This window comes from Lissotriton vulgaris, chromosome 9, assembly GCF_964263255.1.
Source record: "Lissotriton vulgaris chromosome 9, aLisVul1.2, whole genome shotgun sequence".
In the NCBI taxonomy this organism is placed as follows: Eukaryota; Metazoa; Chordata; class Amphibia; order Caudata; family Salamandridae; genus Lissotriton; species Lissotriton vulgaris.
Window position 1 is genome coordinate 478258721 of NC_141697.1, and position 16774 is coordinate 478275494.

At 42.6% G+C, this 16774-nt stretch overlaps 1 protein-coding gene across 1 annotated transcript in view; it reads right to left on the minus strand.

The window, feature by feature from the left end:
• The window catches only part of SYNE2 (spectrin repeat containing nuclear envelope protein 2), a 1750628-nt gene that overhangs the window by 1116926 nt on the left and 616928 nt on the right, over window positions 1-16774 (minus strand). The window contains exons 57-58 of the mRNA XM_086937933.1: window positions 14239-14520; window positions 8501-8767 (exon numbers count right to left, since the gene is read on the minus strand). Coding sequence (XP_086794059.1) covers window positions 8501-8767; window positions 14239-14520 — 549 coding nt within the window. The remainder of the gene's footprint in view (window positions 1-8500; window positions 8768-14238; window positions 14521-16774) is intronic.

The window sequence follows — 16774 nt, forward strand, 5'->3', positions numbered from 1 at the left end:
TACCATTTTGTGAGCTTCCCAAGGGAGAAGGGGAAATACTTTTTGGAGAGCCTTGAGGATCCACATACATTTGATGGCAACTGAGGGAATTTAGGTGTTAAAAGAAAGGACATCGTTGAAGATGAATACCAGGTTTATTACTGCCGGAGTGGGAAGAGGTAGAGTTGGGCAGTCTTTGGGCCAAGCGCTGACCAACCCCGATTAGGTTTAGATCCTAACAGTATCATTTTGGTTTCTTCCAAATTGCATTGTAGTTGGCTTTCTCTGAGCAAGTCTAAGACAGCTTTCATGCAGTTTGAGAAGGAATCCTTGTGGGTGTCAGAGAGTTGATCTCATAGGGAAAGACCAACTGAGTGTCGTAGGCATTAGAAACTATAGTGGTGCTGCATTACTCTAACAGGGTGGCCAAGGGAGACATATGAACATTAAATTGAGTTGGGATGACAGAGGAGCCCTGGGGTACCCCGCAATTCGGAAGTTTGGGTTCGGAGAGATGAGGTTTTGTTACAGTGGTCCTGTTTTGGTGCTCTGTTGTCATCGAAAGCCCGATTGGGAGGGATGCAGAAGATGACTGGATTCCCAAAATTCTGAAAGTTGTTTCCTTACTGTGGATTGCAGAATTTTTGTAGCTTCTGGAAGGTGGGATATGCGTATGAACTTAGATAGTATTTTAGTGTCTGCAGAGGGTTTCCTTCAGTAGTTGGATGGCTCTATCTTGTTTCCATATCAGGGGGATTTATAAGGGGCACATGCATCAAGCTTTTTACCAGTCGCAGACAGGACGATTCTGTGAATCGGCCAGTTTGCGACTGGTAAAAAGCAATTTCCAATGCATCAAACCTAAAGTTTAGTGATTATCTATTCTGCGAATGCATTTAGGGAATCGCAATTTGCGATTTCCTAAATGCAATGCATGGAGCATTTTAAAAATGCGACTTTGCATTAAGGATTCGCAAATTTCCTTCACATTCAAGTTGATGGTAATTTGCAAATCCGTAGAAAATGCACAAAATTGCATTTTTCAAAGTGCCATGTGGCATGTGTTTGTGTCACATGTGAACACTTACCTTTTTTGGGGGTGCATCAGGGGGGCCTTAGTCCCCCTAGCACCCTTGCAATTGCCTTTGCAATTAGCAATTACCTATTTGGTAATCGCAAATTGTGAATGAGTTCCCGTTCATGAGAATGAATGCTAATGCATTCCCTTATAGCGAATTGCAATTTGCAATTCGCTATTAGGGATGTGTAGGAATGGCTATATATTTTGCGACTCCTACATGCATAAGGAATTGTGATGCATTTTCTCAACACCTGCAAACACGCAGCTGAACTGTGAGACCTACTAGACTCAACCTCCCCAGACGTCGCCTTCCTGGCGAAGACCTGGCTGAACCCCTCCTCGGCACCCGACATCGCCATAGCCATCCCAGACGGATACAGGTTCACCCGCAGGGACCACACCAACGGAGTAGGAGGAAGAATCGCCATCGTCCACAGGAACACTCTCAGAGTCTTGACCAACTCCGACAACACCCTCGGCACCACCAAACACCTGCACTTCCAGATCCACTCCGATCCCAACACCACCCTCAGAGGAACCCTCGTCGACAGACCACCCAGAACCAGACCACAATTCAGCGACTCCATTGCTGACTTCGTCAGTACACAAGCCCTCGCCTCCACGGACTACATCCTTCTACATCCTTCTCGGAGACCTGAACTTCCACCTCGAGAACAACAACTGCAACTCCACCACCCTGATCAACAACCTCGGACTCAGACAACTTGTCCCATCACCCACCCACTCCACCGGCCACACGCTTGACCCCATCATCTCCGCAAGCTCCTACGTCTCCTTCAACCACATCACCGAATTCCACTGGACTGACGATCGCTGCATCCACTTCACCTTCCGGAAACCCACCACAAACCACCGCACCAAATAGGTCCCCCGCCGCTGCTGGAGCAAAGTCACCGAAGACCAGCTAACCACCACCCTAGCCCAGAGCCCACCCGCCGACCCCACAGACCCCGATTCCGCTGCCCGCAACCTCACACAATGGATCGATGACTCCGCCAACACCCTCTCCCCGATCAAGAAACCCTGTAACAGACACACCAGCAAGAAAGCCAGCTGGGTCACTGAAGACCTCCAGGCTTCCAAGCAGACCTGCCAAAAGCTATAGAAGAAATGGCACCGTGAACAGACACCGGACAGCCACATAGCCCACAAGAATGCCACCAGCAGACACCATCACCTCATCAAAGGGCCTCCTTCAAGAACCGCCTAGACAACAACGCACACAACAGCAAAGAGCTCTTCAACATCGTGAAGGAACTCTCCAACCTGAGATCCAACACCAACGAAATCCCACCTTCGCAAGTCCTGTGCAACTCCCTTGCCGCCTTCTTCCATCGTAAGATCGCAGACATCCACAACAGCTTCAACATCATGGCCCCACGGCCGCCCCGATGACCACTGAGATCTCCGTCCCCATGGCCACCGTCCGCACAAACCCCCTGCTCTCCTGGACCAGCATAAATGATGACCACACCATCCAAATCATGAACATCAGTCACTCAGGATCCCCCTGAGACCCATGCCGACACCACATCTTCAACTAAGCCAGCACCACCATCTCACCCCATCTTACGAAAGAAAATCCACAACTCGTTCGAGACAGCGACCTTCCCGGAGAGTAGGAAGCACGCCAAGATCAACGCCTCACTCAAAAAACCCAAGGCTGACCCCAAGGACCTCAAGAACTTCTGGCCCATCTCCCTGCTCCCGTTCCCGGTGAAGGTCATCAAGAAGACCCTCAACAGACAACTGACCCACTACCTCCAGGAGAACAGCATCCTGGACCCATCCCAGTCCGGGTTCTGCAGCAACCACAGCACCAAAACTGACAACACGGCCCTGCTGGACAACGGAGAAACCGTGGCCCTCATCCGCCTGGATCTGTCAGCTGCTTTCGACACTGTCTGCCACGCACCCTACGCACACACCCCCACGATGCTGGGATCCAAGACAAGACTCTAGACTGGACCACCTCCTTCCTCTCCGGCAGAACCCAGAGCGTCCGCCTCCCCTTTTTCTGCTCCAAAGCCACCGAGATCATCTGCGGCGTACCCCAGGGCTCATCCCTCAGCCCGACATTGTTCAACATCTACATGGCACCATTTACTCAAGTCGCCCGACTGAACAACCTCAACATCATCTCATACGCAGACGACACCCAGCCAACCTCCATGAAGGAGTCAAAGCAGTCGCTGAGTGGATGAAGAACAGCCTGCTAACCTTCAAGAGACTCCTCAAGACCTGGCTTTTCACGCAATACCAGCATCCACCCCCCCAGCGCCTTGAGACCCTCACGGGTAAGTAGTGCGCTTTACAAATGTTCTGATTGATTGATTGATTAATAGCGATTCCTTAAAAATCGCTATTAAGAAATCGCAATTCCATATCTTGATGCATATGCCCCAAGAATTTTCACTGACTCAGGTGAAACCAGCTGATTCCGAAATTGTGATTTGCTTGTTTGTGTGCTTCTTCATTGAGAAGTATGATATAGCATGCGCAAGACAACACAGAGCTTACATAGAACACTGTGCTTATAAAAAGCAGTATAGGCATTATTGTAAGTTGCATAGAATTCTGATGTGTGATTACAAATATCTAGAGGACCGGTCAGAATATAAATATACACATAAGTTCAGACCAAAAGAACAGAGAATACTTGTAAAAAGGAACTGCATCTTCGGCATAAAAATGGAAAGCTCCGAGCTTCAGAGAAGAGTGGAGGAAGCTAGAGGGACAAGGGAGGAAAGTAATGATTTAGCAAGAATTGTTTTAGTTTGATACTGGAAAGTCTACTGATATCTTCAACTTCTTGGTCAGGTACGGGGAGTGATCAGGATGTGTGAGTTCATGAACTAAGCAAACAAGTTTGTGTGCAGAGCCACCCTCAGTATAGAGCTATTCGAGATGCACAGTACAGAAATAATTGTATCAAAGTGGTTTATCCCTGAAATGAGACGGCAGTTGTGTGCAGTTGAGAAGGACATGGTGTATTGTTAAAATGCCAGAGAGGGTGGAAAATCCTTGATCTAATCTGGAGAGGACCACAACTTGGACTACCTCCTTGAGAACCTGTTCCACAATAAGTTTTCTAATCCTATGGATATGTCTAAATTACTAACCAGCATTTCTGTCAGTGCTGTTGATGTATTTGGAAAGATGTTATCTATTGTCAAGAATTAAACCAATCGACTTCGAGTTTTCAGTAACAGTTAAAGAACATTTGAAGATGAATGCATTTTAGCCAATTTTGGCATGGACTGGAAAAAGAATGCAGAGAAACAGGTACCAATCAGTATTGCCAAGAGTCAACTTAATCAGTATTGCCAGGAGTCAACTTAAGATGATGTGTGGTCATCAAAGATAATATAGTATCGAGAGTTATGATTGAAGAGAACATTTTGTGCAGAACATTTGGGGTAAACAAGAACAATAATGTAACATGTCAATATGTCAAACCATGTTAACTGACTCAAATTGTGCATGATCAGCATATTTCAGATCAGTGAGGTGTTTCCTCAGTATTTTGCTGGATGATTTTAAGAAGAATTCTGAAACATTTTGTTTCCATTATATAAAGGTGTACAATTTTATTTTGGATGCATGTGGTTGGCACCAACACTCATTTTTGATGACTGGGAATATTTGTAATCATCAGACTGTGCCTCAGAGGAAGAGAGAGAAAGCCAGAAAAGGAGAAACAAAGAAGGTAGAAAAAGATAGGAAATAGTGATGAATGGAGAAAGCACAGGAGAAAATGATATGCCAGAGTGAAATAAAGAGCTGAGAGGTGGTGGAAGAAAGAGACATGAGATGGAATATGGGGTAGGCGGCATTTGTACTCAACAAATTTGGCATTCAGCACAGAGAGGTCAAGAAAGAATTGTCTTACACAGAGAGGCACAGGGGCATATTTACAAGAAACATTCAGAGCGCAGAGCTGCGCCAAATTTTGCAGCGCCACAATCTGACCTTTTCAAAACGCAGGGTTGCACCGTATTCACAAGAATCTGTTGCGCCCCTGTGTTTTTCCTAACACTGGCGTTATATTTGGCTGCCTAGTGCCAACGCCAGCCCCCTTGCACCATATTGCAAGGGTTCCTGCATTCCAGGAAATGATTATTTATGTGCAGGACGGGACACAATCCTGTACATCAACAATCATTAATGGCATTTTGGTCTTTCTATGGTTGCTGCACAATGCAGCACACATAGAAAAAGCAAAGAAGAGGAGAAATAAAAGTACTTCTCCTTGTTTTACCATTCTAACGCCTGCTCTTGCATAGTGTTTGGCGTTGACTCAGATTTACACCTCCTTCTAAATCTGGGGCAGCGTCAAAAGCAATGGGTTTTGCGGTGGAATGCCCACAGCAGCACCCATTGCATGCCTCTTTCATGCTGAGTCGTGCGTGCAAAGGGGCCATATTTACAACGTGGCGTTAAGACACTTGGGGCCAGATGTAGGTAATCCCAGTTTACCTACTCTTAAATACCGAATCATACCGATTCGGTATTTAAGAACAGGTAAATGGGATGTAGGTAATGTTTCAGTAAAAATTACCCAATCGGTAAGTTTCGGTAATTGTAATTGCCATTCATTCCTATGGGCCTGGAGGCCCTTAGGAATGAATGTCAATTACCGAATCCTTAAATTACCGATTCGGTAAAATACCGAATCCTACAAAAAATGCCACCTACATCTTGAAAGCCCAATACTGGTCGGTAACGGTAATTCGGTAGTTTCGGTCGTCAACGACCGGTATTGGGCGACCTACATCTGGCCCAAAAAGTTGTAATGGAACATTGCGATATAACAGGGAGCGTCTAACAAGTCAAAACCAGTGGTTAAAATATTAGATAAATACTTCATCATTCATCTACCAATTACATTGTCTCTCCCTTCACAGATGCCTATTTCTCTTAACAATGACAGCGAGGATCCCATGCTGGGTAGCATACAAGGGGGTGGGCACTTACTGAGAAATTATACAAAACAATATGCATTTGCCAGCCTGATTTGCCATATTGTGTGTTATTCATTTCTCAAGATCATGTTGTCTTTGTATTATGGTATAGAGTGGAAATGTTACTGTTTGTCTTTAGATTCTTCTTGAGAAATCTCATGCTCTGTTGTGATGGAGGTCTCAGGGCTCTGATTTAATTGTCCCGGTTTCAATGTTTCATTTTCAGCTTGAATTATTTCTTGATCTTCTGAAGGAGCTGAATCCTCTATGGGAAGAATATTCTCTAATTTTTCCTCCCTCGTGCTTACAGACACCTGCAGTATTTCCAAGGTCACAGTTAGTTAACTATATAGTACCTGTCTTGATTGAATACAAATACACAAGTCAGACTGAACTTGTGAAATGAATGTAGCACAGTATGACAGAAAATAGGAGGTAAAATCACCGTTATCTTTATTTATGAAGGACGTTCCTGCTGAATGAAATACTGTTTGTAAAACCAGGCTAAATATCTTTTTTTATGTTAAAAACAGTCCATCAGATAGACAGATCCACCTCCAGATGCACCTTTAAAATGGAATTCAGAATTCATCAATAGCTGGTCACTTTAAAGACCTTTAACTCACGGTACTCACGGTACTTATAAATCTTTTGTTGGCCATTAATTTTAGCTTACTCAAATATTGGCATAGAGAGTTCTGTGAATTCCTAAAAGTACACTACTGGCAGTGAACTCCTTAAAGATTTGTGACACCTAAATATGTATAGTCCAAGAAGGTTTATTCCATATATAGTAAGTAAGTAAAAGTTTATTTCGGAAAATTAATTCCATAAAACTTACAAACAATAAAACAATGATTTAAAAGCAATGTTTACAAAATTGTTAAGACCAATTGGGATCACTACAAGACCTAACATAATTCTCCTTAGAAACAACAAAATCACAAGATGGCTCTCTATAAAAAGTTATAAAAAGAGGAGTTGGTCCAGTAACCCTACCTAAAAAATGGAATCAGACATGCGCAAAGGAGGCGATCTCTATAAGCAGCTCATTTTGGGCTGAGCTAGAGTTTAAGACCTTTATCTTTCCTCATTAATTCGCCCATAAATAAAAACTTGCTTAGAGCAAACACAATAGAAATAGTTGTGCTGCCATTGTCATTGTCTCCTGGTATCTCCGAAAGCCATAATACAAAGAGAGTCGGCATATCCATTTCCCTCTAGGCTTTGTGAATGATGGGCAGAAAAATAATACATTTGCAGCTAGCCAGCGCATATGGATGAGTGAACAACGCTCCTGTTCGAATTCCATAGGGCAGCAAATGACCCCAGCTCCACTGTATCCTAGCACACTTATAGATGTAAGGTTTTTGCTAGTTGCTGGAGCAGGAGGTCAAGAAAGGTTTCATAAAATAGGCAGTTCTTAATAGATAAAAATTGATCTGTCAGCCTACCAAGTGAGGAACTGTGAAGAAGACTAGTGTATATATAATCCCAGTAGCGTTTTTTAGCAGCAACTTAAAAGTAGCCTCCAACGAGGCAGGATCTGACCAAAAGGATCCAAGGTCCAATTTTTCAAACCATTGGTGGACTTGTTAGAACCAGGGAAAAGTCAGGGCTTTGTCGAGGACCAACAATTACTCGACAGCCATCCGGTATGCCCTCAACTCTTCCGTGCTCCAGAGCTTCACCCAATACAAAAGGGGCCTTAGTCTGGCTACTTCTCCCACTGTTTTAATATTGACATCAGAGAACATCGGTATTAAGGGAGTGCTCGATGGGAAATGGAGAAGTGAGGGGACAACGTTGTTTTCGCTTATTGTGCCAGCATCTAGATTAGCATATCCTCAAAGTTCTGCCCCATACAACGTGGCTGATTGGGCCTTTAGTTTGTAGAGTTCAAGAGCCGGGAGTAGGGCTCTCGATGTTGCTCCCTGGAACCTCGTGTACACCGCTGAGGCCTTGTGTTGAGCCACAACCCTTCTTTTCTCTATGTGTGCAGACCACAACAATTTACTTTCAAGCATTATGTCCAGATACTCGAATCTAGATACTCTCCACAGGATTTCATTTAGAGATAGCTTGTTTAAATGATTTGGTGGTCTAACGTTCATAAATTTGGTTTTTGAGATGTTGACCTCAATGACCTTAGCTAGACAAAAAGCGTTAAAATTTGTTAATAGCTGCTGGAGGCCCATCGGCGTCTTGGAGATTAAATGGGTGTCATCGGCGAATAGGAATGTGAGAACCCTCGCCCCTTCCAGTTTAGGTACACCTATAGTCTCTAGGGAGAGAGCTTCCACTTGTTGTTAATATAAAGGGGGAAAAGGGCAGGGGTCAGGACACATCCTTGCCTCAATGAACAGGCAATTGAAATTCTATCAGTTAATTGCCCATATATACACTAATGTATCAATTGATAGATTCACAATTTATAGTTAAACTTTCAGCTTACCTGAGATATTGTGAAAGGCATTTCCTCTTGGGCATCAGAGAATCCTGGAGAAACAGCTGACTCCGTCTCTCTCCCTGAAGAACTATCCTCTCCAAATTCTTCATCATGAGAAAACTCGAGTTTTGTTTTGATGAGTTTTCCCCATTGAATTGTTTCCACACCGGTCCTTAGCATTTTCTGGACTGATGAAGCAGTATCTTGATTAGCTGATTCTTCTGAGGGCAGATTTTGTTCTGTCCTGACCTCCTCTTTACTGACAGACAACACCTGTAATTCGTATATAGATAGAAATAATTGAGGAACTGTACGGTAATGTTTTCCACTCTAAACCATTATACAAGGGCAACATGAACTTAAGAAATTAATAGCACACAACATGACAATTCAGGTTGGTAAATTTGAAATTTTGTATATTTTTCTCAGTAAATGCACCACGCCTGTATGGTATTTGCCATGGCATCCTCTCTGTTATTGGTAAGAGAAATAGGCATCTGTCATGGCAGACACAATGTTTTTGGTAAATGAATGATGGGGTATTGATCTGATATTTAACCCACTGGCTTTGAACTGCTAGAAGCTGACCTATTTTTAATTTAATGCAATTAGGAGTATTACTATTTAGTGAAATATTCCAAAGATACAGCCACTCACCTCAATAAATACTCTAATGACAAACGTGAGGGAAGATTTTCTAAGTGATAAATGGTGTTCGCTGCTTCAAAAACAATGCTGTAACAACATGCAGGATTGTTCAGCAGCTAACAAATCTCCTTGGCATAAGGCAAGCCTCCCTTGCCTTTGCTACTTCAATGAGTATGAGTGGCAAGGAGGATTACGGGCTTTTGGGAATTGCTGGTTGAAGTGGTAGGATACAATCCATATTTTGAATGGTTGGCGAGGGTAGGACCGTAGGCGTTCTTAAACTGAGCAGTGGTAGTAGTGTTGGGAAAGATGCTAAGTATTCAGTGTGGTGGGGAGCTGGATTCTGGAATCTAAATTTGAGCAGTGGTTACAGATGTGCCCACCCCACTCATTTTTGAGGAGCAACACTTTTTTTTCCTCAAGAGAATTTTATATAGAGCAAAAGAGAGGAAAATGCTTGAGGATGAAAGAAGGAGGTAAAGAAACATGGAACATTTGACAAAAGGAGAAAGCAGGGATGAAAAAGAACCTGCAGAATGAGATAAGGACACAGAGGGCGTATCATGGTGGATTAAAGAGGCATGGGGTGGAATCAAGACAATGCAGACTTGGCGTTTGGCACCCTGGCCTTCAATAGCGCTGGTCACTGCCGCCTGAACAAAAGTTTAGGCACAAAACTTGCTCTTTTACAAATTAAACAATGTAGTGCACCACAATATTTGTTTTAGATAACAGTGTATTTGGCAATTTTTGTATAGGATAAGAAGAAACGGTACCACATGGCTTTTTGGTTTGTTATGGAGGTTTGGATGGTCAGAAAGATTCTTGTTGGACAGGAAGCATTTTAAATCAGTCTTACATGACACACAAAATCTGCCAAAAGTGCATCAAGTGACATTCCCTGCTGCACAACTGATGGAATAATATGGCAGGATAAAGAAATGACTGAGAGTGGTGATGATCAAATTGCATGACAGGGGCACAGATAGTCCTTGGAAAGACACTGAGGTGGGTGAAGAAGAGTAACATCTCTTAGGCTGAGACCAGGGTGAAATCTACTAAACTAACATAAAACATGACAGTTGAAGCCCATTCTCTGTTTTGGGTGACAGTGCAGGGAAATTAACAATGGCACTGGTAGTTTATAACAAGAGATATGCTTTGGTCTGGCACTAAATAAAGTTGTCCCTCCTGTACATAATCAAAATATTGATATAAGAAATTGACATTACTTTTCTACCTCGAATGTGCTACTGGTAATTTTCTCTGCAGTGTCAATCTCTGTTTCAGAATTAGTCAGCATCACATTGCTCACTAATAAATACTTCTTTTCAAGACACTGAAGAGAAATCTCAGGTTTTCCTGCAACAGAGGGACACGTACTCTGTTCCAAGCTTCCTTGTTTAATTGTTTCCTTTTCAAACTCAATCTATCCCTGAACTGCTTTAAGGGTGTCTTGTTCAGGCAACTTTTCTGAGGATCTGACCTTCTCTGACATTTCTTCTTTCTTGCTCACAGCTACTTTATTGAGGCCCTTTTAAGATGGTATTTAAGTCATAAGTCATAGAGATTTCGTAAGTGCACATTTCACCCATGGGTCTGAGAGCACTAGCGAAAATCCCAGATGGCAGGCAGAAGAGACGACTGACAAAAGGAGGCAAAAAACAATGGGGTATATTACCTAGAAGTGCGTTAGAAAACGCACGACGCACATTCCCATATCGCCGGCTATCGCCGGATTTTTTCCCTGTGATAGCGCGCAATTATCAATGTGCATCACGTAGGCGAAATGAAATCCGGCGATAGTCGGCGATATGGCACATTAGCGAATGAAAACAAACGTTGGTTTCATGCACTAATGTGTGCATTAATAATGTGGGGGGGGGTGGAATCAACGTTATGATCCACACCCCCATGTTATCAATGCCCTAACACCTAGTCAGAGCAGGCGTTGGGAGACCTGCGATAAACGAGTTTATCGCAGGTCTGCCTCTCTCAACGCCTGCCTTGGTAATAGGGTGTTCCCACCTCCGACCACATTTTTCATGTGGTTGGACGTGGGAACGCCCACTTTGCATGTCATTAACGATGTTTGTCGCCGACGTGCAAAATGGGCTTGAGCCAGGCGTTAAAATGCCCTTGTGGATAGGGCTCTAGAAGTATCGCCGCTTTCTCGGCACAATTCGCCGAAAAAGTGGCGATACTTCCCCTTGTTAATATGCCCCAATGTTCTTAGCCTCCTGTGGAACTGCTTATGATCCGTAAACATGCGGAGCTGCAGTGGTAGTTTGTTCCAAAAAGCAGGAGTCAAATGAGAAAAGGATCTTCTGCCATTTCTACCGGTACAAATCCTAAGGTGGGTACCAGTTGAGTTTTTTGGCAAGGTAGCTTGGCCCATTTCCAAACATAGTCCTATGTACCAAACAAATAACTTTGAAGCTGATTCTTTTCCTGATGGGAAGCCAATGAAAAGCTCTCAGACTAGGTGCAGACGGGGACCGTGATGGGAAATTGAGCTTTTAGAGCAAGTTCAAATTATATGACTAGATTATTCCCAAAATACTGCACATCCAAAAACTTTGTTCCACTACTTCTTTGCTGGTATATGGCCCAAGATTTTGGAGAAAAAACACAGGGCTCGAACCCTCTCAGTCATTAAGCCCAAAGTTGGAACAACCTAGCACTCCCTCAAGGAACTCAAAACACATATCTTTTTTGTAATTTTATTATGCTCTTGTTTGTTTTTTTTTTTTAAGTGCCAGGACATGTTATGGTACTTTCGTGCTTTATAAAACATAAACATAAACATAATCCCCAAATCACAAGAGTTAGGTCCAAATTTACCAAAAAAAAACGTTTTGCTCTATCAATACAAAGAGACATGAAAGAGTACCTGCATGCACCGCCAACCCTTTCTGCTATCCGGCTGTTAATGTAGGTAAGGGGAGCATGTATGTGGCAGGACTGCAAAAGAAACTGGGACCCTCAGCTACAAGAAAATGTCCCAGCGCTGCAAGCCATTTAGCTGACTTTTCATGGCCTTGGAAATATGTTTCCCTTTCATGCATTACTCTGTGTGAAAGGGGCGTTCCATGGGTGTTGCTGTGGTTGTTTCTAAGTTGCATCCATGGAACTTGACGCATTCCCAGATTTTCAACATTTTGTAACCGTGGAAATGCTTCAGAATCCTACTCCTCCCCAGGGGAAGTGTAAGGAGACGCAATGAGGATAACTACTTTTATTTCTCCTCTTTTTTTCCTCATTCCACATTCTGCCGCATGCATAGAAAGAGGAAAATGTCTTTAATGATTTTTTTGGTGCATGTAGGTGTCACTTCCTAAACAAAAACAATCATCTCCACAGCGCATGGGTGTCAGCGCTGGAGTACCGCTGCTGTTTGTGTGCTGGCACAGGGGAGAAGCACAGGAATATGCCGTACCTTGTAGAAATGGCACGTTCCTACCCTTTTATTTTGATGCAGCAGCGCAGCAGGGAGACTAGCTGCATGCACTGCCTGTGTCAAAATATTGTAAATGTGGCCATAGATTTCTTTATTGGTAAGTCAATGTAAATGATGTTTGTGTACGAGTGGTAAGGTGCACATGGCAGTGCAAAATTGACTGACCACAGTACAATCAATGTAATTAATGAATTGGGAGGTGGGGAAGCAACACTCCAGGGACATCTACATTCACTGAAAGTGGTTTACGTTCACTATGGGATGAATGACAGAAAGTATGCAGGGGCACAAAAGAAATTTGTCGGTTAGATCCAAATCACAGAAGTAGCTCTGCGCACATCTGTAAGCCAATATTGTAATACTAATCACACTAGTCACATGGGTGCACCTTTGACTAACAGGCGATGTCATCTATATGTGCCCTCATTTGCATAGGGCCATGTCCCCATGTAAATGAGTGAAAACCAGTTTCGGGTTACCAAATAGGCAAAGTAGGCACCAGCCCATCGGCACCACTCCTTTTAGGGGTCCGTGACGACGGCTCAAAATAATTTGCTACAGCACTGACATTGATCACCAATGCTAAGCTCCAACAATACCCAGCAGGATTTTCACGCTACTGTGAAGACCATCCGTGACGCCTGGCCTGTTCTTTGCACTATAGTGATTACCATACATGATGCTCTCCTTGCACCTCACAGCCACCTCCACTGCAAACTGAACTCTTCATGCTGGACATTTGGGTGCAATACTACCTTAATCTTTAAAATTGCATATTTCTGGGTCCACTAATTGGATTATTCTCATGTTGGTGCCAAATAATGTATTAAACTTTAATCTATATTTCTAAATTGGTTTGGGATTTTTCCTGTGTTGTGTTTTCACTTTATTACTGTTTGCATACTGCATAAATACTTTACACATTGTCCCTAAGTTAGGCCTGACTGCTTTAATGCCAAGCTACCAGAGGGTAAAGCTCAGGTAAATATAATGACTATTTATGGTTTACCCTGACAAGAATTATGGCTGTTGCTTGAGAAGGGCTCACACCCTCCTGAAACAAACCAATTCCCCAGAAGGACCAATGCTACTATGTTGATTTCCATATCGCTAGTTCCAAAAAAAGACGATCTGGATTTCAGCCCAGAATAATTACAAGTAGATGAGATTAATTGAAGCAATCCATCCATTGCTTTCTTGCTTTCCTCAGTGCAACATTCTAAATAGTATGGGTCCACTCAGAACAGGGTCTCGTGCTTGCTATGGATTAGGATTTAAGATTCGGCCTACTGATGGGCACAAATAGGCCGAAATTGGTCTATGAATGCTCGCATTTCAGGTCAGAGGGGACCTCACATGGAAGTTCAGGAGGACTATTCTTATTGAAGCAGGAACTATATTGATTTGCAAATGACTGTTCCCTTAACATGGCTAAAAATCTAATAGTTTGAAATGTGGCCCAGAGTATTTACTAGTGGCTAGGATAAATTCAAGCAATGCATCCAATGCTTTTTTGTTTTCCTCTCAATCTAAATATGGCTTTCCATCAGAGTTCCTTAAAATCATTGCAGACCCCAATTATCTACAATAGTGTTGTAACACAGGCACATGTATTTTAGTTTGTATTTCAACATACCTGATATGGTCCACTGAGTGCTTTCTCGTCTGCGTCAGTCACTGTTTCAGAAACAACTGACATCTCTTCTTTCAATGAAACATATTTCTCTTTAGATTCCCCATGAGAAAGCTCATCTCTTGTTGTAATGGATGGCTCAGATCTCTGGTGTAAATCTTCCTCTTTATTAGTTTCAGTGAAAGCCTCAGTCATTTCCTGAAGTGGTGAAGGAGTGTCTTGGTCAGCTGGTTCGCTTGGCAAAATAACCTTTCCTTGTGTTTCTTCTTTCTTGCTAATAGTCACCTGCAGAGTTTCCCCAGACACAAACAAATTAAAGGACCCATAAGGGGTCTTTCTACATTAGAACACAGTGGCATATTGATCAAATGAATGCAGCACAACATGGCAAGCAAAGATTTTGTTTAAAAGCATTGGTTGTATCAATTTATGAAGTTCCCTATTAAGAACCACTGCTCATGAGCAATCTAGTCAAGTTTGTGACAGCATTCTAACTACAAAATGTAGCTAAAATATTTTTTACAAATGTAACTCCCGAATCTCCAGGAAGTAAAAATCCACCCTTCAGAACTCATCTACCCAATGTCACCATCTCTAGTAACTTAAAATCGTATGTGTAACTTCTTTCTAATTCACAAATTTAAGAGACTCATTTGGAGGTTAGTACTAAAAAGAGATTTGCCAGAAACTGGTTACAATTCTGTTTCCTCCACCCTATTAGAGGCCAGGGATGCTGGTTTTCCCAACAGTAAAGCCATTGCTAGCTTTGCCGTGAGAATAAACTTCAACACTCCCAAAACCACCGGTAAAAGTGCTGTTAGGAGGCTCGCTCTTCATAGGATCGACTTTACAGTGCTATGCTCACAAGCTTTTACTGTGTTCTGGAACTTCATGGACACTATGGATATCCTGGACAGGAAAAATACAGAAATGTCCACCACATTCTATGATAAATCTCCGAGCAAATTTTCTTTTCTTCCACAGGCGAAACTCTGCTTTGATGGTTTGTCATTAGGAAACAAAAAATTGTAGAGAGGTCTGTCATGCCAACATAACATAACAGAGCTAATATTTGGAATCAAAAGAGGGCCTGTTAGCTCCTGGCTCCTGCTTCCACCAGACCTGCAGCCAGCAACCTGTCATCCAAATATAAAGATCCCTGTTATGTCAGTTGGGACTTTTTGTCAACATTGCTCAATGTCAACCAATCCGTCATGTCATGACTGTATCACAAGCTGGTTAACTTGTTTTGCTTTCAAGGAACCCCATTACCCCTACCTGCCCAATGCAAGCTTTTATTTTTGAAAAACAAAAATCAGTGCCCCCATTCTGCTTTAAGTTTTCTCCAAGTGCATCAAGGATATTTTGGATTTTTTCTCCCCAGTGGCGCATTGCTTTCATGGTGGTTCACATCCTGAAGAGAGCAGGCCCATTATTCAGCAGTTTAGGGGTGACTGGACCTTCGCAAAGAGTATTGCAGCATTTGAGCAAACTAAGGTTTTCTTAGAGGAAAAAACTCTTTCAAATGAATGGGAAGTACTGATGGTAGGGCACATGGGTATCATCCGAAATTTGGTGGAACCTCTGTTCCAGCCTACCTTTAAATGAACCTAAATTTGGACTCAATTAGCATTAGAGATTTGTTTTCGGTCCATCGTGCCATGAACAAGCCAGAATCCAGCAAGTGTGCTGCCAAAATACACGTACCAAAGAGTGAAATGAATAAAGCACATGGAAACAAACCGTGATTAAACAGCTAGTCATATTTGCTTATTATAACAGCTCTTGGTGTATTTTGAATAGTACATTTTGAATTGTGCTTTAATGAGTTTGATAGGACAACAATTATGTTTACAATTGAGGAGATCTGTGCCAGATTATTCCAGAGTTATTTAGTAGGGCCCTCTCCCCATCTTGCATTGTTATTTCACTTAGTGGTCCAGTGCAACAATGACATTTCCAAGGACAACCAAAAGATGGTGTGTTTTTGACTATGGTGAAGCTTGCTTTTGTACTGTTTAGTTGGTGCAAACAACAATGCAAAATAGCTTCCAATCATTTTAATCAATACATTCCCACCTCCTGGTAACTTATGAGTTGGTGATGAGGGAGCAGAACCTCAGGTGCGTCTTCACATTAGAGAATGGGACTTGAGGACTCCAAGTACAATTTGAATGATTTGAATGCTGGATAGATGTCAATAGGTGTGGCATGAATATGAATGAGCAGTAAGGAGAATAAAAGCATATCTTGAATAGAAATGTCACTGCAGTTATATGATACCACAAACATTTAAAATGACGCTGAAGTTCCTAGAGAGGATCAGCCTACAAAGTGCATTATTATTGTAACATAAATACCTATTTACTAATATGGGTGTTCTGGGAGGGCAGCGGGATAATGCATGACTATGTTTTAATTTTGAGGCGTTGCGTAACAGGAAACCTGCACGCTTTACTACTGGGATGAATAGTGCTGGAGAAGAACTTAGACATCAGGTATGTTGTAAAATGGCGTCAGAGATATAGATGCTAACTTA